The following is a 26645-nucleotide window of genomic DNA, read 5'->3' as shown; positions in this document are numbered from 1 at the left end:
GTAACCCCAAAATAGGCAGTTGAGAACCGACAACATACCGTCATCCAGCATACAATCTAGCAGCTTGTTTTCACATTTGTTCAACTGTGTTTGATACAGTAAGTGTGTTAACCAGGGTTGCCAGGTTTCAGCAACATTTCCAGCCCAACTAGATCTCAGAAAACACACAAAAGACCTGAAACTAGCCAAAAATTGGAAAAGGAAGACATTTTTTTTTCTTTTCCTCAGCCTTTGTGTGGGTCACTGTGGTGCACATGCATTTCTGTTGGAAAGGACAGTTATCATCTCCTTAATCCCCCATCCCATCTCCCAATCTTTGCAATACATCTTACAATATAAGAAATGGTTCTGTAAATCACAGACACACTGTCCACGCTTGTGGAAATTTATTAGATTTAATTCTGATTATTTGTTATAACTCAAGATCCTTTATACACCATCCCAATTAGGCATAAACCCATGAAAAATCCCTGTTATTAACTATCCAGTCCACTACTCTTTCTCCACTAAATCTGTTCATAGAGTATACATGGGGCAGCGTGATTCCTGTCCCAGTGGGCTTCTATTAGCATTTGTTGCAGTTCCCATTTTTGACCACTAAGTACAATAATAAATCTATGGAGCTAAATGGGGCAGTAAGCATGCTGCCTCATTATAACGCCAAAAAAAGGCAAAAGAGGTAATTAGTATTTCAGTGGAATGTGGTTGTGAACTAAGTAACATGTGATCAACAGCTGATATAAATCTGCCCCACCTCACACCTAGTAGTCTTTATGATTATAGCAGCAGTTCTTAGGTACAAGTATCCAATGTCCAGAGGTTATCCACTGAAGAAAGGATGAGACTTGGGCATAAAGTGTTTTTAGGAAGTGCAAATGTTCATGTGAAGTATCCATGTGAAACTATCTACAGCAGTTTAGAGGGAATACAAAATATGTTTGCTGATAAAGGGTCAAATTATTGGCCGCTTTTATGAAAATGAGTATATTAGAATTCAAATTAAGTGAAACAAAAGCTATGAGTGATAGTCTGCGTCTTTTTAAAACATACAAGGATGTTGTATAGTTCTATTGTCACACAATTTTTCAAGTTGACATAAAAAGTGTTCTGCAGAAACCTTTTTCAATATTTTCTGAATCTCTTTGGTATTCTTTGGTTTACACACATGGGCACAGAGACTGCCATCTTTACAACATGTCTGATGTTTTTTTTGGGTTTTTTTTTGTGTGTGCATGTGTGTATGTGAGCAGACACACACATACATACACACACACCCACACCCACACACACATATATATATATATATATATATATATATATATATGTAACACATTGAATCTTCCACCAACATCCTTCAAGGTCAGCGGCCATTTATCCCTTTTGAAGAGGTTTTATACCTAATAAACCTCACATTTATACCTCAGGGAAACCTGGCCAAAGGCAACAATAGAGATTGAGTGCTGTTTGAAAAAAAATCACTTTAATCACGTTGCCAAATCTGTTGAAGGGTGCCAGGAAGTCAGGAGTAGACTGTGTGTTTTGCTATTAATAAGTGAAAGCTGTAGGCATATAATGCACACACTAATTAAGACAGTATGAGTTTAGTATGTGTCAGTCATTAGGAAATGTACAGTGTGAGAATAAACAGTCTATGGGAACAGTGTATATGTTTAAAAAAAAATACTTGTTTGAAAAAATAAAGCAATGTGCAAACATGATATACAGACAGGTTTCATTTTCTTTGCCCTAGTTTAGTTGTTTTTTTTTGTTTGTTTTGTAACACATAATCAGGGGCCTCATCTTTGATGTGTTTTTAATTTTTCCGGTTGTCAACTGAGGCACAAATATGAAAAATGACTAGCAATTTAATGTATTTTTTTCACTCATACGTGTAAAATAGCTTTGAGAAAAATGACCTGGGGCATTAATTTTCCGACAATGCCGACGCCGTGTGATGGAATCATCACCCGCATCCCTTTAGACATTTTGTCTTTTTTTTCTAGTCCGTTGAGCAGCAGTAAATAAAACATGCACTCTGATGGTTCTCAGGCTCAGGAGTGCGATGCCCATCAGGGATGTGAAGAAGAAATGTGAGGAAAAGAGGGAAGGGGGAGGTGGAGAAAGAGCTAGACAGGAGACAGGCCCGGTCACACATTAAGTGAATACACACATGCAGCATACCCAGAAAACACTTAGACATCCATTACTACTACAACACCTATTCGTTTATGTGTTCTTTTTTTTCAGTTCCTATGTATACCCCTAACAGTGTGCAGCTTTACATTGTGGAGAATCCTGTTGTATTCCTCTGTAGTAAGAAAATACCTGAAAAAATATATTTAGTTATTTGTAATGTCAATAATGGAGATGGAAAAGGAAAGAAAAAAACATGGAATAGGGAGAGGAAAAGAGAAAGGAAGAGGAAAATAAGCCTGGAGACAAGTAGACAGAAGGAAATGCACACACACACACACACACACACACACAGAGAGAGAGAGAGAGAGAGAGAGAGAGAGAGTTTAGTCCCTTTGGGAAAGCTGTCTCAGCTCTGCTGTTAGGTGTGCTCTCTATTTCTGACACACACTCAAGCCTTTGTCTCCCCAGCGAATAAGAGCAGCTCATTTAACCCCTCATTTTCACAATGTATTTAATTCAGTATGTACTAACTCAAATAGCAGGGATGAAAGGTTTCTGTCTGCTTGCAAAAAATGTTAACAAAAACATATGAATGTTGCACCGATTTCAAGCTATTTTAGTCACATCTGTTGCTTTGAGAATGCTATTATCTGGATGAACTCATAGCTTTGGCTTAAAAACATGGTGAGGAAGTAAAGGGAGCCATTAGAAAGCCCACAGGACCATATTAAACAGAGCAGCTCTACATAAAATCATTTGCTTTTTATTTACTCACAGCCGACTGGGATACGAGCACGTCCCTGCATCTTTCTCACCAAAAATGATTATTAGTGGCCTAATATGGAAGGGTCAATCATTTTAACATTTCCATTTGGCAATGAGGTCCAATCTAATCAATGAGCTGTTAGAGCTGTTACAGGAGTCATGTGAAAGTAAAAAATACAATACAATATAAATACAATCGGGTATTTCGATTTGAGGCTGGTCTGTGTTTTTCCACTTTACTCTTCCTACACTGCACTTCCTGATCCTAATGCTGTCCTTGACGCAAACATCTTCCACCATCCCATCTCCCTCCTCCCCAATTACACCAAATTACCTTCATTTACCTACAGTCTGCCCCCCGTGGGGCGCACTCACCTCATTCAGGGCTTTAGCAGCACAAAAAGGTTTAACAGCGGCGACAAAGTGACGCATGACCCAGAAGATCGGATGTAAACGGCTGACGAAACCAGTCTAGGTGGAAAAGACGGGAAGGAAGATAATGAAGCGTTCAGGGGAAGCTGTTTACACGGGCATGGCATCTGAGCCTGATGTGTCGTCGCTCGTGCCCAGGGGGCAAAGGTAACTGGGAGGATGTATTGTTATGGTTTTATTCCCAGAGGTGGAAGAAGAGAGGTAATTCTGGAAAAGGAACATATTTCATCATACAAGAGCATATCACAAAGGAGAGGATGTGAGTACGTGATGGAAGGAGTGACACAGACCGTGTCTCTTATTGTTTCTCCGGTGATTAGAAAGCAATATCAACAGCATATGTGTGGCGGCTTGGGAAAACCCCTCCCATGCTCAGATTTGGGCGTTTTGTTCTATATATGTTAAATATAGATATATGAACGGAAATATGTTTCTGTTTTGCATGTACGTACGTCAACAAGTTCTAGCATCCGAAAGTCTGTTTAGCTCCAGAAGTGAAAAGTGAGAAAATTGCATTAAATCATTATTTTCCAATTCCACTGAAATGTATATAAATGTACAGGTAGGCTGCCCCGTCTACCTGTGCATTTATAACCTAATCTACTTATGGAAAATTGAACAGAAATTTTACAGAAATTTACATTTTCTAAAATCTTGCCAACTCTGGCTAAAGTTAACAAAAGAAACAAGTTCTCGCTTTGAGTATCAGCATCATCCATATCAGTCTCGGTCTCATCACTTGAGGTAAAAGTCACTCGCAGCATTTAAACACGTCTCGGCATCGTCTCTTCACTCCACTGATCTCTGCCTGTTCATGATAACAGTATGTAGGTGCTGAAATACAAACACATCATTTGTTTTTAACAGATAATGTGTTCTACACAGATACAAATACAGATACAAATAGGAGACTCACTATTCATTGAAGAAAAAAAAAAAAAAACTTTGCAGGAAGGTTCACAGGGCATCTGGTTGAGACTAGAGGAGTGCACCAAGGGATTAGGAACACAACAAAAAAGTTACGTGAGCAGGACATTTCACGTGGATGATATGATATGTGGTCAGATATGCAGCCGCCGGGACAAAGAAAGCTCAATCATCCTTAGTAACTGCCTGGTCAGGGTCATGGTGGATTAATTTAGGATGCTAGTTTGTTTATATTTTTGGAAATAGAACCAACTAAATTTTTAGGAAAATATCGTAGGCAGTACAAAAAAAAAAAAAAAAAAAAAAAAAAAAAACAGTCCTATGCACAAACAGTCCCACTAGATGAGATCTTATTATGAACTCGAGTGATGTAGCTGAGGTTGAGGAACTGTCAGAGCTATTTAACTACTTAATCAAGGGACATAATTACGTGAGAAAATTGCACTTAGCTAGAAATATTTTAGACATCATTAGGCAGACTGGCTGCATTCACTGCAGTGTTTGTTACTGGCTTTTTACCCCATGTGCCCTTTGCGGACAGTTGCCAAGGGAGGGTTAGAAAGTAAATAAAAACCTTTCCATGTAGTTTTAGTGAAATATAAAGGATGTCTGAAAAGTCAGGAACCGTTGGGAATATGTCGAGCAAATATGTCGATCTGAATATGTTGAGCAAAATCTGAAAAAACATGATACAGCAGCTGAAAAGAAACCGCGTAGAGTGTAAGGGTGAACATGTAGCGCATATGTCTTGTAAATAATAAGGAATATGTAGAAAAAAGTATATGGAGTTTTACTCTTATTGGTTCCTGACGTTTCCGCCACCCTATGTATTTATGTTTTCTTAAAGTAGAGATATCAAAGTATATTATTTTATTTTTTTTTCCAGAATTCAGCAGCAGAAACGTCCGATGGGTTTTCCCAGACCGCCGCAGATATAACTTAGAAACTGTTACTGAAGGCGTTTTTCTTAACGAGCTTACAACATAATGAACATGCCAATGTACGGGGATATCAGTAATAATAAGCTGGGTTATTTTCATTCTCAGACAAGCAGTAGTCCTTCTTGGACTTACACTACTCACACTTTGAATGATTTCTATAGGCAGGTGGACAACTATTAAAAAAGAAGAGATGACCTCAGACAATGAGGGTGGAAGGTTTCTGTCAGCTTTCTTAAAATAATAATGATAATAATAAAAAACCTGTCGAAATGGGAGAGTAAGGTAACTGTCTTGTTTTTGGTCTCTAGTGTCTCTCTGGGTTTTTTCTGCTTGTTATAACAGGGAATGTTTATTCATTTATTCATTTGAAACACCAGCCTTGGCTAAATTGGCCTTTCTGTCATAAACATCAGAGGCACATTTCACAAATGGAGCACATTTTAGGCTGTGACTGAGTAAATTAGATTTAAAATTGTACCTTTTTGTGTCCCATTTTTTTTTAGCTGTTTTCCTCCTCTACCTGTTATTCCCAATTTAAAATGAATGTAAATAAATATATAACAGCTGTTAAAATGTGTGTTCTTTTAAAACGTATCTTAAGTAAATAGGCCATTATGGCATTTCTGTTGAAAGCACACATGTAAACCTGTGACACAAATGTAACTGTCGTTTCAAAGCATTATATTTTTTTCCTTTTTGTCGTGTTCTGGTGTCTGCGGCTCATCAGTACCGCTCACCGATGAATCCAATTAAACTTACTTTATTCTTCACATATGGTTGCACAGTGACAAACTCCACACCTTTTCTCCGACACTCTCTGTCTGACAGTCGCAGACAGGATTATTGTGTAAAAATCTGGCAACCGACAGTGTTAGTTGTGTATTTTGTTCAAGCTCAGCCCACTCCAATATGTCGAGTTTGGCTCAGTGTCCTCAGTGTCTTACCAAAAAAAAAGTGTTCTCCTGTCTACACAAAATACATTCTATCAGTTACAATGAACATAAAGCGTAATATACTAGTAGATATACGTGGAATATGTGACAGCAGTTAAAATTTCATAAACCTCCACAAGTAAAATCATTAAATCGCTAAGGGACATATGACTTGTGCCGGCGACTTGTGTTTAAAAGTTACATGAGGAAAGTTACTCGCCTTCAGAGTCGGGTTAAGCAGGTCCTTAAATTCTGGGCATCCCATTCAGATTATTTTACCATAATGTAGTTCAGGTATTCTAAATTTCCTGGTTTATTTACTGGTAATGAATTAATAGTGTCAGATTTATGTATTTAATATTGGACTATAGTAGCATTCCAAATATTTTGGCAGCCCAAACATACATTTCAGTGTGACATATCATGGTTACTTAAAACTTTCAGACAGTTGGACCACTGGACTTAATGCGTATCCTCATGTGAGTTGATATAGAGTTTAAAAATAGTGTTTAAGTCCAAGGTCAGGATAGCGCATAACTGATACACGCCTCTGTTTTAAGCAAACTCCGCCCCTCACGTGCACGTCCCTGTCCTCAGCACCAGTTAAGTTCACATCAGAGGTCTGAATACTGATGTGTGCAATTTCGTTATTAACTCCTCTCTATGTACACATAGCTCAACTCTCAGTATAGCCCTTAGCTTTTAACTTAAATGTGGTTACAGCTGGGTGTAAAAGTGATTTTATAGTGTATAGTTACTTCTGTATTTAAACCAAGACTATGTCTGAGTTTCACTTCATTGTGTGACCCCATATATTTCATTCAAGCACTAACACATGCAGCTCCTAACACACAGTGTTCATTGTCCAATATGAACTTGATTAATATTCTTCACAATGTGTTATTTCATCTGTAGAATAATGAAATCTTGAGAAATCTTATCTGAATTAATTGGGAGGCCGCTGAAATGATAAATGTTTTGTCTGGGGAGTGCATAATACATTACTTCACACTAGCACACAAGAAAAGCTGGCTGGCATCAGAACAATGTAGGTGGCACAACAGATTTCTGAGGGAGTGTGCTTCACGATATTGTTCTCCTGCATTATTACGCATGGTTTATTTGTCACACTTTCTCATCGGGCTGCGTGCAGCACGTTCAGAAAAAAAAAAGAAAAGACAAAAAAGTTGCCATTTTCTCAAGTTCTTAACACTCTGTGATTCACTCTGAATCATGTGGGTTTCTCTTAATCTGTTCTCGTATTCTGGTAGAGTGAGTCAAGCACTAATCACTGGGCATTAGGGGAATTAACAGATGTTAATCTGTTGACATTTATATAAATTGTTGAGGCATTTATTTTTAAAATGTCCTTATTAGGTAGTGCATGTTGGTCTCAGTAGTTCAGGGCTGGTTACTGTTTGGGAATGTTACAGTTCATTTCTTTACATAAAACTCACTCATTTATGTAACCCACTCAGTTTTTTTTTTTCATTTCTTTACAAAAAACTGGAATGGCAACCCTCATGGGTGTATCTTTGGCACCTTTAGATTGTATTTTACTCATTTGGCTGATGTATTTTACTCATTTGGGATTTGAACTCACAACCTTCTGATCAATAACCTAGAGCCTTAATCTCTGAGCCACTATATACAGTATATACAGTATATATATATATATATATATATATATATATATATATATATATATATATATATATATATATATATATATATATATATATATATATAAACATTTGGATATAGATTAGATATAGATTATTAGATATAACATATATGATATATAACAAATGAGTAAACCAGAGTGACTCTGACCAGGATAAAGAGGTTACTTTATGTAAAATAAATGAACAAACGAGAAAAAAATGCATCACCCAGTGCTGTATGAACCCGCCGCATCCAGTACTCTCTCGTGTTAATTAACATGGCCTTCCTTTGTCATGTGAACTTCATATCCGACCGTCTGCATGAGAGTAAAAACGGAGAGAGTAAATTCCTTAAAAATCATTCAGAACTCATTATTATTATGACAACAGCTATCAGACCAACAAAAGAATTAAACATTGCTGTGGAATGACGTCTATTTGTAGATATAGTATTTATTTTCCTGACAGACTGACAGAAGGATTAAGATCAGGACTGCGTCAGCTCAGGAAACAATGAGACAAAAAGGAGACTAAACTAAGAGCGGTGTTTGAAGTGCTGGCTTAGAGGCATTATGCACAATACAAATGCATAGTAAATAATGTGACTAGTACAACCAGGTCATATATAATCTGCTTATTTTTTCTCATTCTTTTCTCGTTTTTCTTCTCAGAGATTGGTGGGGAACATGAATTCCGACAGTGCAGTCTATCACAAACTCAGCCAACCCATTCGAACCCGATTTCTGAAATTTGTTCCTCTCGAATGGAACCCCAGTGGCAGAATTGGGCTCAGGATCGACGTCTACGGCTGCGCATACAGTGAGTAACTGATGCAAGATAGATATGATTTTGTGCTATATACGCCAACAGCACTCGGAGTCATACACTTCACATGGAATAGCTTTCATCTGAATCTGATTAGAGACATGCCATCCTACCGGGCTTAGAGCAGCCTTGCTGTTTAATTTGTAAACTTTCGCTGTGAGGGTGACTAAGGTTTTGTGTGGTGTATGAATTTATCTGCTCTGATGCACTACGTGTATTATTTTCATGCAGTCACATTAGGAAGTCAAGACGCTAAGGTGGTGTTTTCATATTGGAAAATGAACCCAAAAAATAATAATCTGATCTTTCCAGGCTTCGCAAAAAAAGTACCTGAATCTCAATACTTAAAAAAAAGCCACAAAAGGAAATTAAAAGCCTATAGTCAGTATAAACCTGTAACAGAATAAATGCTTTGAGTGACTCAGAAGGAAGTAGCTGTTGGCCATTCAGACTAATGACACATCTAGCGTGAGCGAATCTGCAATAGACTTTGAAAAAACAGCATAAAATGAAGATGATAAATAAACTCAAAAGCGAATTAGTTTTCAAAAAAGCATTGATATCTGAAAAAATAAATCTCTTTAAAATTCAGCACACGTTAATACAGTTTACAGAGATTATACTGGTTTTATGCTTTTATGTTTAGAGCAATGCTTGTACTTTTATGTTGTAATAATAATAATAATAATAATAATAATACACTTTATTTTGGAGCTAAATTAAATTTAAAATAACTGGTCTTAAATTTAAAATAACTTTTAAGCATTAAAAGTCTTTCAGAATCCTTGGTTTTATTTATTATAAATAGGTTTCAAGTCATATATATACTTCAACGTATAATATTTATTGTTTATTACTTATTGAGTTGATTTTTCAGAAATCAAATCCACCCACCCCCATGAAAAACATCACAGAACTGCTTTTTGATAAGATTAATTATAATATCAGATCTGTGCCCACACAGCTTTAAGCTGAATGTCCATACAGAAGGCTGCTGAATACAGCTGAATGTTTGCTCTGCTGAAAGCAGGCCAAGAATCAAAAGCACTGGTTCACATTCCCATTTTTCTGTTCTGTTCTCTATGTCAGAAGATGAGCAGATGAAGGACGTATGGCTTCTCAGTCAGGAATCAAAATCCAACATGACCTACTGTATACCTAGACATTATTGGAGTTTTTAACTTTAACTTTATTAGTGCTTAATGTAAAGTATATAATATCAATTATATATTAATAAATGCACTATTATAACAGCCAAACAATACAAATAATAAAGACTGGTAAATGGATGGTAAATGCAACAGTGAGGAAGTAAATCCAAGAAATTAAGGTATGATGTAGCAAGCAAAGATATCTTCTCCCACTGGTCATAATAACATTGCTGGCAATAGTACACCATTTCTAAAAACACCATATGTACTGCAATGATCAAACTCATTTAGGATGTGTTGCTCCATCCATCTGTAACACATTAGTCACAACTCAGATGTTAGTTATGCACGTAACTGTGGTTCTACAAACCCAGGGGTGGTGAGAACCACCAGGAGAGTTCCTTGCATGTGACTGCTGAGATCTTCCAACAGCATCACACAGTGCAATAAACTCCTCCATCATACAGTGATTTTTTTCCCCAGAACCTTCTCTCCAAGCCAACGTTGGTTCCGAGGACACAGAACCCTGGTGGTTATTCAGGTTCATAAAACCACAGCTACATGACTATTCAAGATTCTGTTACTGTTTCATTTCAACCACGCCAAGCCACCAGGGACAGTGAAAATTACCTGGATACTATATGACAACAATGTAACGAGGAACAGGAATCACCATAGGATGACTCTGAAAGGTGCTCAGAGATACCACACTCAACACCTGGAGAAGTTACATGGTGACACCAGGGTAGAAGGCCTTTGAGGATGATACCCTCCTTGTAGATTGGTATGTTACATTATCCCGTGGTGATGAGGTCCATTACCCAGTGGTCTAGGGTGTGCCTGGACAAGGAAGTGCAAGTCTTTCTTCCATGGCAGATGAACTAAGGATTGAATGGTCTGGTCTAAATACTACAGGGAAAGCTCTGTAGTCTCACCTTCATTGAGAACAGCATGGTCAGTTGACTGATTCACAAAGTTTGATGATAAGATCTTGGGTAGGATGTCACCTAGGAGTCATCTGGCCACCAGAGCATGCAAGGCAAGAGTGTGCAGTTCCCCAACAATTTTTTTGCTAGTAAAAAGACAGTTTTCAGAGATATCCATTTCTACACTACACTATACGGCCAAACGTATGTGGACATCTGACCATCACGCTCATATCGGTTCCTTCCCTAAACTGTTGCCACAAAGTTGGAAGCACACGATTGTGTAGAACGTCTTTGTATGGTGTAGCATTACAATTTCCCTTCACTGGAACTAAGAGGCCCAAACCTGTTCCAGCATGACAATGCACCTGTGCACAAAGCGAGCTCCATGAAGACATGGTGTGTGAAGGTTGGAGTGGAAGAACCCGAGTGTCCTGCACAGAGCATTGACCTCAACCCCACTGAACACCTTTGGGATGAACTGGAACACCGACTGAACCCCAGACCTCCTCACCAACATCAGTGCCTGATCTCACTAATGCTCTTGTAGCTGAATGATCACAAATCCCCACAGCCACACTCCAACATCTAGTGGAAAGCCTTCCCAGAAGAGTGGAGCTTACTATAACAGCAAAGTGGGACTACATCTAGAATGGGATGTTCAACAAACACATGTGGGTGTGATTGATCAGATCTTTTTGGTCATATGGTGTAAATAGGCCAGGCTCTGATGCCTCCGATGCCAGGTTCCTAAAAGTGTGTGGTGGATGTTGGTACAATGTCCCTTTTAGAAAAGCAGTAATATATTCCAGAGAGATGCCATACATGGTGATGTGGTGTGCTGTTATGGCTAATATAGATCACATCACTGTCTAGCAGTCGCTGAAGAAAGGTCATCAGGCAGTGAACACCATTCTCACAATAGTTTTCCCCTAAGGGCGTATAACGCCTGTGTGTGTTAGAGGTTCTTACATATTCCAGAAACACAGGCTATGAGGTGGACATGCACACTGGATGGAACCCTGGTGAGAAAACCCACATAGACATGGCATGAATATGTGTTAATGCTATACATAATATTCTTATTCATTTGTAGCAGTTTTAGCTTTGTTTTTGTCAGCAGCTGTAGTATGATATAATGGGTCATATTTTAAAAAAAAAAGAAACTCTCATTACTGTTGTTTTATTGACCATTTGTGCTGGTAATTGTGACCAGTTTAGCAAGTGATCTTCTACGGATGTGCATCCAAACAAACACACTTGCCTAATGAACATATGGCCAGCACAGTATAAACCTGTGAGTGTCTTCCTGTCACTGAAAATGAGACTCTTGGGTGTTTTGTCACAGCTTCTGTTATGGATTTTAATTGTGTTCAGCTTAAAAATTTGAAGAAATTGTGTGCTTTCTGTTTAAGTGGATACGAGCTGCATCTACAGCACCATACATTTGGAAACTCTCGAATGCTGAAAAATATCTGTGAAATCATAATGTGGTTTATTTCTTTAAAAAAAAAAAAAAAATATATATATATATATATATATATATATATATAAGATGTGTTAGCAGAATTGTTTCATTAACCATTGAATATGAATTAATGCTTGTTTGAAAATTCTATTTTTGAACATTATATATATGTGTATTTATTGATCTCATGAAAAAAAGCCTTTTGCACCTGTTTAGTAAAATTCAAATCTATTTTTTTTAAAGATTTCAAACTGTGTCGAAATATTCACTCTATATGTCACCAATGAAGATGATGGATGATGGATAACAATTGATTTTTGTATAAAACTGGCAGAACAGCGTTGAATCTGGCAGCAGGGCAAAGCATCTTCCTTTTTTTTTTTCTTTTCTTTTTTTTTTAGATAGTGATTCACTTAAATGACTCTAGATGCCAATGCTTTAAACCAGCATTGAATTTCTTTCCTATCAGCAGAATACAGATCATTTTATTTCCTGGGTTAGTTACTCTTAACTCTGGACATAGAGTGTGTAGGACATCCTGAAGGACATTACGATGATGTAAGAAGTGCAGAAATCCACTTTAAAATGAGAATTACAGCACAATAAAGCCAAAGATGGCAGACGTAGGTGTGGTCTATAGCAAGACTAGCACATGACTGACTTTAAGACTAATGGATATGTACTTAGTGTCTCAATTTTTGTACCACATTCCTCATTTGAAAGCTAGAAATAGTTTTTGGATTGATTTAGCCATGTTTAGTTGCTAGAAATCCTATAGATAAAACTCAGAATGTTAGTCCCATTCGTTTTAAACTTGCTTTACCTCCCTCGCGCTTGGAGAGTCACTAAACACATTGAACCTATTGTTAGTTATTCATTAAAAAGTTAATTGATATGAACAATGAGGGAAAAGTCTTAATAATCTAAAATAGAATTCTGAAAAGAATGTAAGACACAGTTCTACCAGTATTTTATTTTTTATCATAACAATAAAGTGATGTTTGGTGGAAGGTGGAAAGTGATGGTGTGATTGAACGCACAGCCAAAAGGCTTTACATGGATCAGTTTGTAAATAAAAATGCTGTAGCTGAGGTTTATGATGATCTCTTGGTGGGCTTTTCCATAATAAACTTGGATAAATGTGTACTGCGAGGACTGATGCTGTGGAGTTCGGCACTAAAGAGCATTAACAGCAAAGTGTGGCATGAAAGTGAACATATTATCTAGGAACTAGGAATATTAACATTATAACAACAGTGATATTAACTTGAACTTATGGTGCACCATTAAAGCAGCATTGTTCCATAGCCTTAGATGGCATATTAACAATGTTTATATTAACCTTAGCCACAGCCTTGACCTACATATGTGTGTAAATTTGACTAGGTATGATTTTTTTGAATGTGTTTAAGTTTGTATTCAGAGAGCACTGAAAATAGTGGCTGAATGCTGCGATTTCCGTAATCCAGACATCTCGCATGGCCAAAAACAGCCCGAAATCAGTGTGACAGGTGTCACCTTGAGTTGCTCCCAAGCACTAGAAGAATGTCACTTCCTGTACCAGTGGGCTAAAATGCCTCATCCACTTCCTGCTTTAGACAGCAACTTCCTTATTTAACTTCATCGGGACTGTAACTTGTTAGTAAAAATAGATATCTAACTCATGCCGAGCATGTGTACCTTTTTTTTTCCCCCACAGTCTTCTCTCTTTGTGTCCTTTTATTGGGGGCTGCTTACAAAAAATGCACTACAGAATGAAGAATAAACATGCACGCATACAAATGATTACCCATTTTCCTCCTTTCACCTTTCTCCTTGCCGAAGCAGTGCGCTGAAAGTCCTCTTCCAGGTCTTTGTTAGGCCACGACTTAAGCTGCGTTTGAACTCCAACATGTTCAAAGAGAAGTTCAAAGTTAACACTTACACTTCTTTTCAAAGTCTCTTTCTTTGTTTTGGGTGTCCTTCAGGATGAAGGCAGGTACATGGTAGAGTTTGCATTATTTATTCTGACAGCATTCTCATCCGCATAAAATAGTAAAACTCAGCTACATAATGTACACTATGCCTGTAAGAGCGGTTTACGGTTCACACAATGCCGATGGCAAAAGAAGGATATTAGTATTATTAGTAAGATTAGTATCTTCCTAAATTAATAATAAATAAAATAAGATTTTTGCATTGACCCAGATGCGTAGAAGTTAGTGTCATGAACGTAGAGCCAGTCATGGACACTTAGAGCAATTAGTTAAACTTAAACTATAGAAACCTTAATGAACCCTATTTAATAAAACGAAAAGATATTGGTTGAATCCAGTCTTAGATTAAAGCTTAAGTCTGTGATGAAAGATTGTCTTACATACTGCTTAATAATTTAAAGTGGAGACTTCAAGATTCACAGTTTAGCAGTAGGAAATATAGAGTATGAATGGATTTGTTTGGATTATAAACCATTAATCTGCCAAGATGTTGTATATTTATGTATTTGCTGTTTGATTAGAGGCAGAAGTGGATCAGAAGAACTATAACCAGCAGACTTACAAACAAGACCTTTTGACCTTTTTACGTTTTGTTACTCGGACACTACACAAATCAAAAATCCTGGCAATTCTGGCAACTTTGTGTGCATCATCAGTGTGTGTGTACTGGGAAAAAAAAAACACTGTTAACCTTAGGCATCAAAAAATGGAATAGACCTCAGAGGCTTTGGAGCTTCTGGATCAAAAAACAAGTTTACGTAGTCTATGAAAGAAAGATTTACATTTATACAATGTCTAAATACACGTCACCTTCGATTACAAACCGTTCCTTTCCCTTTGTTTTCCTCTCTGCTAAGAATCATATGTGGCGGATTTTGATGGCAGAAGCTCTCTGCTGTACCGGTTTAACCAGAAGTCCATGAGCACGGTGAAGGATGTGATCTCGCTGCGCTTTAAGAGCCGACAAACGGAGGGCGTTCTGCTGCACGGGGAGGGCCAGAGAGGAGATTATATCACACTGGAGCTACACCGAGGGAGACTAGCTTTACACCTCAACCTTGGTAAGGAGCAACTCATCAACAACTACTGAAAACCAGAGAAAAGTTAACATCACACACCGCACATCATCCTACAGTAGGGCGCCGAAGTCTGTTCTGTGTTAAGAACTTGCTTTTATTTCATTAGTTATGCAAAGCAAGTTTCCCAAATCATGATTCATCTTTTTTTTTTTTTTTTTCAGATGGTAATCATTAAGAGATGAAGTTTTAACACTGTTTTAGGACTGTAGGTGCCTGTGACTGTACCAGTTGATCCAAATCTGGCAACCCATGAAGCAAATCATGTACAAGCAGGACATTCATATAGATTTCAGATTTCATATGGGGATTGTCTGAAGTAGCCTAATTGTATAAAAACCATATTTTAGATCAAAAAGTCGATTCTAGGCTGTTTTGGTGTTTTCATGGTTTTTCTCAATTAAATAAAGTCTCAGCTTTCACATTGTGTCAATATTGTTGTGAAATTTAGACAGCAAATATAGATTTGCAGCTCTCAAACGAGATAATGCATCTGCTGTTTTTGAGGAAAAGCTGCAATTAGCTGTGGATCGAGGGAGATGTGTGTCTCTCATTCCTCTTGGCTGGGAAAAAAAGTGTGAATGTTGCCTTATGTCTTATTAAATATTCTCATTTATTTAAATATCGTCTAAAAATGTGTTGCAACCTTTAGCCTTTTTTTTCTCCAAAACAAGGTTTGATGAAGATCACGGAGCATCTTGTGTAATATTTGGGGAACAAGTATAATATTGGTATAAACAGAAATCTGAGACTTTCCTCTATAGAGCAGCATTCGAAGTCACATATAAATTTGTCTTTTTGGAATTATTCATTCCTGAAAAATAAAAAAAAATCCTTTTGATATCTAATGAATGTCGTAGAAATGATAATGATTTATTCAGTGATTTGTTTGCTTTGTTTATGTTAGTACTACTCTTCATGTCCTCTGTGTCTAAATTTGACCTGATACTAACTCGAGCTTGTTGACATTTATCCTCTCGCTGAACCGTCCACATATTAACCCTGTTTGGGGAAAATTCTGACCCCGTGGTGCCCTGTTTCTCCCGCCATCTCACCGTGCCAGATGATACCCGGGTCAGGTCAAGCAGCGGCCGTATGGTGGTCACACTGGGCAGTCTGCTCGATGACCAGCACTGGCACTCGGTGCTCATCGAGCGCTTTAACAAGCAGGTCAACTTCACCTTGGACCGACACACACAGCACTTCAGGACCAAAGGGGACGGAGACTCTCTGGAGGTTGACTATGAGGTAGCTTCCTGTGACCTTTTCCTTCTTTTCACTGCAGAAGTGAAGCCACTGTTGATGCCAAAAAAAGAGCAAATGGTTCTTTTGTTGTTGTCAGAACACTATCTACAGAAGAGCTGAATAACTATAGTGAAGTGCAGAAGTATGGCTATCCTTGAAAAAAAAGCCATTTCTACCAACTGGATAGGTTTCAGAGATGTTTCTGCATTATCACTAGTAACAAAAACTATCAAACAGTGCATGTAGAGATATTAATTGTGGAAAAAAACTCAAAAAATTAGTTATAATAGTTGACTTTGTAAACATGCTATAAATTGTAATTAGAGGTGATTGTAATTAGACAATTCTCAATATATGAGTTGTATCATGATACGTACAGCAGTATAGTAGTGTTGCATTAGAATCCGTTCAGTGATGCTGGAATGTCTGCAAAAAAATCTTTTTTTATATTTAAGAACTATTAAAAAGCATTTAAAAACATTAACAATGAAAAAAAAGAAAAAGATTTGAAGAATTTTAAGGATTAAATACAAAATTTTAATAGCAAATCAGCTGCTTCCAGTTTGAAATACAAATGTGTAAAAATAAATAAATTACTTAATTAATAAATTAATAAATTAATAAGATATCACAATATCCACAATATCTCAGAGTTTACTATGAGAGTTTGTTGTGATATTGTCACTGTGTCATTTTATTGCCCAGAATTCAGTGAGAAACAAAATCTGGAAACATGGAAATCTAAGGCTGAGATTTAAATAAACGTATCCATAATTAGACAACGAAAAAAAAAGGAAATAGCATAGTATGCAGTTAAGGAGTAACACAAAACAGATGAACACAATAGGACAACAAAGGGGCGGAGACAGCGCCAAAACAGAAATCAAAACAAAAGCACATGACTGTTGTTGCCATGGGAACCACAATGCGAAGGTGGAATATGTGAAATAAATATTTTATCATAATGTACTTTTGCCTTCTGTTGTTTTAGTTGTAATATTCAGACTTCTGTAGCAAACACACAGATGTGTTAATGGATCTATTTTAGCTCTGCCAGGTTGCTTGGCAATTTGTAGTCTATTCTTCTTGAATATCTTTTGTAAACTCTGTCAGATGTCAAACATGGCTTTCTTCAAATTACATCTGGAGATTGAGAGAGTCAAAGCAAAACTTCTCTGAAAGTTTTTTCTTTCACGTTTTGGTTCTGTGTTTCCCTTAAATACACGTATCCATTATTAGACGACGAAAAAAAAATAGAAATAGCACGGTATGTAATTAAGGAGTAACACAAAACAGATGAACACAGTAGGACAACAAAAGGGTGGAGACAGAGCCAAAACAGAAATCAAAACAAAAGCATATGACTCTTGTTGCCATGGGAACCACAATGCCGAGGGGAAATATGTGAAATATATCAATAGTAACAAAATTTGTAATTCTAATTTTTAAAAATGGAGGATGCAAAATTTTGCCCTCAGTTGTTAGTGTGTTTATTTGCATAATAAATAAAACACAGTTATACACAGAATATACTGCACAATGTGAACTTACAATAAAATTGGGCTGACTTTAGATTATTTCGAACTGTCCTCAAAGCTCAGCTTCGGTGGGATCCCACTCCCGGGAAAGCCTGGAACGTTCCTCAGACGGAACTTTCACGGCTGTGTGGAGAATCTCTACTACAACGGGGTGAACGTCATCGATCTCGCCAAGCGACGCAAGCCTCAGATATACACTGTGGTAAGGCTGCTTGTCATAATGCAGGATGTTCTGACTTTGAAAGCAAAGAGTGGTGTTAAAGGATGGGGGGGATTTGAATATATGAATCTGATGTGAATAATTCTTTTAGCTGAAGGTAGAAAAGTAAGAACACCAGTATAATTTTCATCATCAAATGTCATTTTCACCATAGCAACTAACAATTATTCTAGACTTGGTATGGGTACAAAGAGAAGAATTTTGTAAATTGTAAAAGTAAATTGTTCGCATTTTTGAGCAATTTCTGAAATGTCTGCAACGGCTGGTTTTATATCTCTCCATCCCATTTACTTCCTTTGGTGTAAATTTAACACTGACTTTAACGATCTTGTTCACCAGACAGTCATATTCATACAGTAATTACCTCTATTGTCAATCACGAGAACATCTAAACTGTCCCTCTGGCTTTCCGATTAAAATAACAAGCTAGTTAAGTCATTTTCAAACACAAAGAGTGAGAGAGAGAGAGCAAGCGAGAGAGAGAAAGAGTAAAAAAGGTGATCAAGTTGGCGGATCTTGTAAGCAAGCAGGTCCTTCGAGGTTGTAGTTCACTGATCTGGGATCAATGAGGTACCGGTAACCTTTTCACGCTTACGTGAGCTTGTGTCCTGCGGATGTGCTCTCAGCAGAGCAGTGCTGCTGACATTTATCCAGACCACCTGCTCTCCTCTGTGGTTCCATCCTTCTGACTCAACCCTTCCCTCGTTCTTTCACTCATTCCCTTTTTACCGTCTTTTCTCCAACTCTTATGATCATCTCACCTGGCTTCTATCTAGGACTCTTGGACCACCGTGGCTTCATTGTAGTTTCACTCTGGCAAATGGTTTAGATAATTTAACTAGTACATTTTTGGCAAAATCTTTAATCGTGAAATAATTTTCCACAAGGATAATACTGTATGTGCGTAATATAAACAGTTAGCAAGAAGAAAACTATGAGAATCATACATAAATTTACACACATTATCAAAATTGTTCTGAAAACCACTTTATACTTCCTTTAACAAAAAAGCCGCTTTTTTAAACAATAGTATTTATAGTCAAAAACATAATATTGTTGACATCCCTAAGAAATATTTTTTGAAATAGGCATAAATTGACATAAACTGTGTCGTTGCTCACATCATTTTGTCATCCATAACCATGATTGAAGAGCTGAAAACACAAAATAGTTATATGACTGCCCAGTTAGAAATACAAATTTGTAATTAACTGATTTAATTTATGACTTTTTATAAGATCCATAATGAAAAAAAAAAAACATCTGTAACACTGGAAAATTACTTGAAAAGACTTGGCCATAGACAGATGCTTAAACAAGACTCAATAAATACAATAATAAATGGAATACTGTTTATTGTGCCCATCTGTTTTGCCTCAAAATATCATTAATTTTATGTGTAGTTGATTATATATATATTTGCTCATTTTCATGACCGAAACCAACTAATTCTAATTTCTAGTTCTAATTATTATTTTAGGTCTTAAGCTTTTCTTATGAGCAAAACTCTAAAGATACCTGAAAGCAGGTTTCACGAAAACATCACTGAAATAATTTATGGAAAGTATATGGCTGACTTTCGGCCCTGGTGTCCTTTTGCCATTCCCCACTGGCGTCTAATCAGACATACGACTTGGCTCTTTCTGCTTCAGGGAAATGTGACCTTTTCATGCTCAGAGCCGCAGCTGGTGGCCGTTACCTTCCTGAGCTCGAGCAGCAGCTTCCTGTCCTTTCCAGCTCCTGCGCTCTCTCCAGACGGGCTCTCGGTCCGCCTGCAGTTCCGAACCTGGAATCCCGATGGCCTGCTGCTGTCCAGTCGGCTGGCGTCGGACCCGGAACAGCATTACCTCTTACTGCACATCAGCAGCGGTCGTCTCCGCCTCACGCACCACACCTCCGACCTTAAAACCCTGGAAGTGTCCATTGGTAAGCGAATAAATTCATTACCGTCACAACGATTTAATCAGTCTGTTACATCATTTTATTTTCATATCATCTGGCCTTTATAGAGTTGTTTTCTGTTGGGAAAATCAAAATGAGTGGATTTTTTTCGTCTGATCAAGAAACTGTATACACTTAGCTCAGTTCCTCTAGCAACCATTAAACATGCACTTGTGAAAATCTAATTTATATTTCAGAGAATATAAATATCCAGTTTGCTCTGAAAGTAACAATGTTAAATAAAGGTGTTAAAAATTATAAAAAAAAAATAGCTATTTTACTGAAAGTCTCTTATTTACACTCTCCTGTTTGCGCACACATCTTGCCCAAGCAGCGTTCCCAAACAACACTGGAAAAAGACCTTTAGTGTCTGTTTCCATAAACATTAATTATATTGTGAATAATTGACTGATGCGGATATAACGGGTATTTTATGAACGGCTTATAATTTGTATTACTGTGGAATCGTATTCATTGCTAAGCAGTAAACAGAATAGAACAGTTAGAAAATGCCTTCTCGTTTCACAAAAGACTTTTTTTTTCCCTTTAAGGCAGAATAAAGAGCCTCAAATTACACGAAACAAGATCAAATTTAGCACTTGCTGGTTTGCTTATTAGAATAATGCAAATTGCCCGTCACTTTGGTTGACATTGGCTTTGTGGAGGCTGAACACGTTCAAACGTGGGGGGATTTTAATATTAAACAATCTACGAACTGACATCGAAACCGTCACTGAGATTAAACAGCGCCGGTGCTCCTCTTAACCTCACATGCCCTAGCTCTGAGGCAGCCTAATTGAAAAAACCTCTCGGCCTTGCCAATCATACTTGCACAAGGATCAGAAGTATAAATACCCTTTTTTAATTTCAGAACTCCTTCTCAAACACTACCTAAATCTCTGCAAGTGCCATCATGGCTGTACTTTATTGCCATGCAAAAAGAGCAAATCACGTGCCTTGTGGCTTATCAGTCAGTTCACAAAGCTAGGCAGCATCCCGCTTTTTTTTTTTTTTTTTTTGTCTGCCTCTTCCTAAGATGAATGTGCGAAATATATGGTCATGGCAGCCTAGCCAAACAGGATTAGCCTGTCGCACGCACTCATACAGACAGACAGACAGCTGCATATTTCAACCCAGCGGTGAAGCACAGAGCTTTCATAAAAAAATAAATAAATAAATAAAACTCTCCATCTGTTGCCTTTTCCGGGGCTCATCAGATTTTCCAGTTACAGGTTTTTTTTTTGTTTGTTTGTTTTTTGCGGCGTCATGGGAATTTTGACCAAAATGCAGAGCTCTGTAATTATGGTCAACAGGAAATGGCGGGATGGTGAGCATGATCTAGGTAAAGGCCCAAGCGAGTGATCAGATTCGAGCGCTAAGCAGATGGCTGGCACAGAGGGGACCACCGACACACAGCGGCCGCACACAGCTTGTGCTCCCTTCATGTGTAATGGCTGGACTTAATTAAATCAAATTGTGCACAGTTTTTTTTTAAGGTTGGGAGGCGGGGTTGGGGTGTGTTGTTGGCTGGCAGTTAGCTCTGCTTTAAAACCACTGGATGATTTGTGTTTTTATTGTATTAGTCTGATCTGATACACTTTAGACATCTAATGAAGAAAAATCACCAACTTACTCAATTTAGCTGACAGTGCATATTTGGACAAATGATGAATCAGTAAGGCACGTAACAAGTATATCCTCTCTGCAGGGCAAAGGGTGAATGATGGTCTCTGGCACTCGGTGAGCCTCAGCACCAGAGGTCTGCAGATCATCATGACGCTGGATAACGAGCCAGCTTCCACCATTCAGCTAGAGGACTACCTGGAACCAAGAGACAGTTACTACTTTGGGGGTAAGAGAAAACTCCTGACTAAAAAAAAAAAGGTTCTTCTTTTGGATTGGGTTTATATAACAGATGAAATAAAAACGATCTTGGTAATGGACTCTGCAGTATGTAGCCCTGACTAGCTTTCATTTATTCATAGCTTTCCACATTTTAAATGCTCCTTTAAGGTCTATACAACACGTCACAGAAAGAATTCTCAGCTCTAAATAAAATATTTTCAATCAATATGTAAGAAATGAGTAAAATGCATTCGGTTTTGATGAATGATTTTGATTGTGGGCTCTTTGCTTAGGCTATTTGGTGCGTTATTGTTTTCTCAATGCACGATTATATTCACTTTTTTTATTCGTTGCTTTATAATTGAAGAAAAAATGTGACAGAGCACAAACCAAATGAGGGATCACTTTACTATAAGGTCCACAATTAAGCAAAGATTTAATATATAATTGAAGCTTTCATAATATTTTAATACATGCACATCAGGAAATAATAGTTAAGTAATAGTAAAGTAGTATTCAAGTTTTAACAACTCATTATATTAATTAAAATCATGACTTTTACAGTATTAATAAAGATTATTTACATCCTGAATGATGTGTAACCCAAATTATAGGTTACAGTGTAAATTCAGATCCTTTTTTTTCAGATCCTAAACCCTAACACAGGATATATTGTATAAATATATTATTAAATCTCACCTGTGGTATGGACTAAAAATTCAAAACTACTTTTGTTAGCAATGTCCTATAATCTTTACCGTGTAAATGATCTTTATTAATACTTCATCATGATAGAAATTAACAGAGTGAGTCAACAAGATGTGGATACTTCACTATTACCATTATTATATGACTGAGTTGGCAGTTAAGAGATTCAGGGATACGGAACAACCACAATTCTGCAGTGTGTGACACTAAACCTGCAGCGGAGATACAGCGCTAAAGCAATACAGCGAGGGCATTAAATATCACAGCTGCAATGTTCTCTGAAAAACTACAGAAATCTAGGGAAAAATAGAGAGAAAGGTCACCGGAGCCATAAAGCATTTGATAGTAAGCGCCACAAGACATCATCATCTGTAACCCTTTTCAAGTGGTAGGGAATATTTTTAGGTGTAAATCAGATAAGTTTGTAATGCTGTATTTTTTTTTTTTTTTCCCAGACACTGTCCCATGAAACATCGTTCTTATCAAATATCAAATGTTGTCTAAAATGCCTTGCATTGAGTGATGCTTTACTCTGGGGTTTAGATTTTGAAAGGCACATTCTGGAAAGTAAAGATCATACTCTGAGACAGTGGTTATGAGAATATAAGAGTTTAAATGACAGCTGGTAAGAAACCAAAACGCATCTAAATGTCTATTTTTGATGATAAAACACTGATCATTTCATCGTATCATTTCTGGAAGGAAATGATAAGAAATAATAGGAATTTTGGATATTACTATAGTTTCAGTCCCATCCAGGGTGTTGTCCTGATTCATTTCCAGTTTATATATAAACTGTTTATGAACAAGTAGTGTGTAGTTTGGTGATTGTAGGTTAATGATCAATGAATTATGATTAATGAATATTGTATTAAGTTGAATATCAAATGAATGTTGTATCAAATGAATCTTGTATCAATGCTTCTAGTGAAAAAATCTAGTGAAAATGCTTGTATTTTGCATTCGTTTATAATTTAATACAACAATTTTCATTACAAATTTTATTACTGACAACAACTTGGGTGAAAAGTAGAATCTTTGAAATATTTACATGAATTTTAGAGTTTCTTAGTATTTGGTTCGTCCCCTTTTTGCTTTTAATAACAGTGTGCGCTCGAGCTGGCATGAACTCCAAAAGTTTTTGCAAAACCTTATGATCCATTTTAGATCAAATCCATCAGCATGTTGTCTGATCACATGCTTCAGTAGAAGAGATTAGACATGAGGAAAATCGGACCTTTTGTACAACACAGTTAACATATCAGGTCAATATCAGACATTTGCTTTCATTTAAATAGGGACCTAGAAATAATGCAGAATCTTGAATATTACGTATTCAAGCTATTGAACCTTTGCTTTCTTTGTTTTAAATATTTCAGAATTCTAAAACCTTCTGTTTATTTCTCATTTTAACTCGGATGCACGTCAAGCCCGTCACTCCCAGATTTTTATCTCAACCCTGATTTACAACTGCTACTTACCTGATGGCGTTTAAAAAGCACAGCTCTGCCAACTGCGGTGTAATATCACACACAGCTACAGAGGCATAAGCACAAGTTAAGCAGACAATTCTCTGGGGCCCCGAGTATTAAGTGGGACCCCTGAAGGCTGATCACTTAAGTCTATGGAAATGTCAGATGTTAAAAAGCTGACACAATATAACACCATTTATCCAAGCAGTTATTCTAAGCTCATGGTTTTGAGGCGTAATTACCTACAGGCCTAGAGCATGAATTAGTGATGGTGCTCTTTAAAAAAAGCCGTTGTTATTGCATTATATCGTATTACTGTACTGTAAAATAAATGTTATTAGTGTTTATTTAATAAGACATTAATAAAAGTAACTCATTGCCAAGGAACTGATGTCGAATATTGAAATGTGGAAACGCATCTAAATTCTTAATGGGCAAAATCACGAGAAAAAAACTGAAGAACAAGTCAGTCAGAAGGCATTCTTAAAAACTGAGGAACTCATCGTGTTTATTACACCTGCTATTGTGTCTCATGTGCACATTCTCGGTCATTTCTCATGTCAGGTTATGGATGTGTCATTGAAGCAATCTACAGTATGGGCTAGAAAGAAAACAGTCTCAGCCTCTATATTATACAGTAATGTAGTTTTACTTATGATAATCCACTTTATGACATTTGTGAACAGCAAATGAGATGATGAGGAAGTCTTTGAGCCTTACTTTGATGTATTTTTTCCTTGAAATAGAGGGAGGGCTTAGCCCTGCTTGTCCAGTTATACCAGCTGGGGCTGCTTGGACCCCTAGAGTGAATGACGGATGTGCTACTGTATATATCATTCAGTGTTTAGCCTTGACGTCCCAGTGATCCAGCCATTCTGAGGGGTGTAACTACCTGAGGGGTGTAACTACTACATTACAAAACCACAGTATAGGCCATGTCTGATAGAGCAAACATTTACTATAACCCTCCATAATCCACTGGTAATCATGTAAAGCATGTCTTTTAGGTTAAACAAAGGCATTGGCTGTTTTACTGAGTTGATCAAGTGAATCAAACATGCTTTGGAAAAGACAGAAATCCATCCTCTAGCCTTCAGTTTTATTAAAAAATGTTCTGAGATAGCTGTCTTTGCTTATCTATGACTTTAACACGCTTAGATAGAGAGCCATCGCTGCTTTCTACAGGGGATTATTTCAGGAATGAATTATCAGGTCACTCGTAAATGTTGATGCAGGACTTTCTGCTGACAGATACGCAACATGAGCGAAAAGAAAGCACAAGAAACTTGTGCTTTTCAAGGCATCTGATACTGAGAAAGATATCTGGCATTGACAGTCGATGAATTGATTGATGTGCTGATGTGTTGATATTGCTTTATGTAAAACTGACTGCATATGAAGGCTATAAAGTTATTCGGCTAACCGTGTAATTAAAATAAAAAGCAGTAAGACGTCAAAGCGATTGGATTTGTTTTATGATTTTTGTCAGTCCTACTGATGGTGGGAAAATTTCTTGTCATTTATATCTCTATGTGTGATTCACACCTGTGACGTCACGACAGTCTAATCTGGACGTGCGAATTGGTGTGAAACTGCCGTGGGATATGTGTTGAGATGGTGAGTTGTTTCAGCTTGACACAGATGACCTACTTTAGGCCTCTTTCAAACGATCTGTCTTCGTTGTTAAAAATGTGGACGTGTTGTCCTTGAAAGTGTGTCCTTTGACATCCCTTAGATGTAGGTAGTTTTGACTTGAGGAAATAACTGTACTTTGTGGGGTCATGTGCTTATAGAACAAATGTTTTGTCTCAAGTATGCAGTGTTCTTGGTGAATATATTAGGTTTCTCTGCTTATGTTTTAGGGTATGGTCTGTTAGTGCATAGTGCAAGGTTTTCGTCAATGTGAATACAGATTTATGAAAATATAACATTTTTATCCGTCTTGAACAAAAAACATGACAATACAGTTCACACTAAGGGTGTAATGCAATAACACTATCTGTATCTGTTTGGTGCTCCAAATATTCATATCTGTATTCATATTCGGATTTAACTCAGAAGTGGGTGTGGTCTATACCAGAAGTGGAATCTACTGTAAAGCTGGGATGCAGTGCTGCTGCTTTTCTGGGAAGATTTTCATTTTTTAATAACTGTAGAGAATGAGAAGGACATGCAAGGAACGTACAAGTTAATATATTTAAAATGAATTAAATGATTATTTCTTGGAGACTGCAGTAAAGATATGCTGCCCTGTGCACTGTGGTGGCAATATAATTTTTTTTGTTTGCTTCTTTGTACAGAAATACGGTAGAAATAGGATTTTATTTTGGAGCTCAGCAAGGCAAATAGTGCGCCTCCTATTCACAGAATGTTAATGAACTTGGTCTTTGTCCTACAAGCAGGATTGCCAGGGTCATGCCATTGGGAAACAAATTTGCTGGTGGAAAAAGCAAGCCC

The 26645-nt window shown here is 37.2% G+C and overlaps 1 protein-coding gene across 2 annotated transcripts in view; it reads left to right on the top strand.

Moving 5' to 3' along the window:
* cntnap5a (contactin associated protein family member 5a) overlaps window positions 1–26645 on the top strand; it is a 115280-nt gene that overhangs the window by 53016 nt on the left and 35619 nt on the right. For both annotated transcript variants that reach the window (XM_026936716.3, XM_026936707.3), the window contains exons 4-9: window positions 8469–8616; window positions 15001–15204; window positions 16283–16467; window positions 18061–18204; window positions 19875–20148; window positions 21872–22015. In XM_026936716.3, the coding sequence (XP_026792517.1) occupies window positions 8469–8616; window positions 15001–15204; window positions 16283–16467; window positions 18061–18204; window positions 19875–20148; window positions 21872–22015 (1099 nt within the window). The remainder of the gene's footprint in view (window positions 1–8468; window positions 8617–15000; window positions 15205–16282; window positions 16468–18060; window positions 18205–19874; window positions 20149–21871; window positions 22016–26645) is intronic.

This window comes from Pangasianodon hypophthalmus, chromosome 5 (assembly GCF_027358585.1).
Source record: "Pangasianodon hypophthalmus isolate fPanHyp1 chromosome 5, fPanHyp1.pri, whole genome shotgun sequence".
NCBI lineage: Eukaryota > Metazoa > Chordata > Actinopteri > Siluriformes > Pangasiidae > Pangasianodon > Pangasianodon hypophthalmus.
Note: the sequence above shows the minus strand (reverse complement) of the source record. Positions and strands in the feature narration are given on the sequence as shown.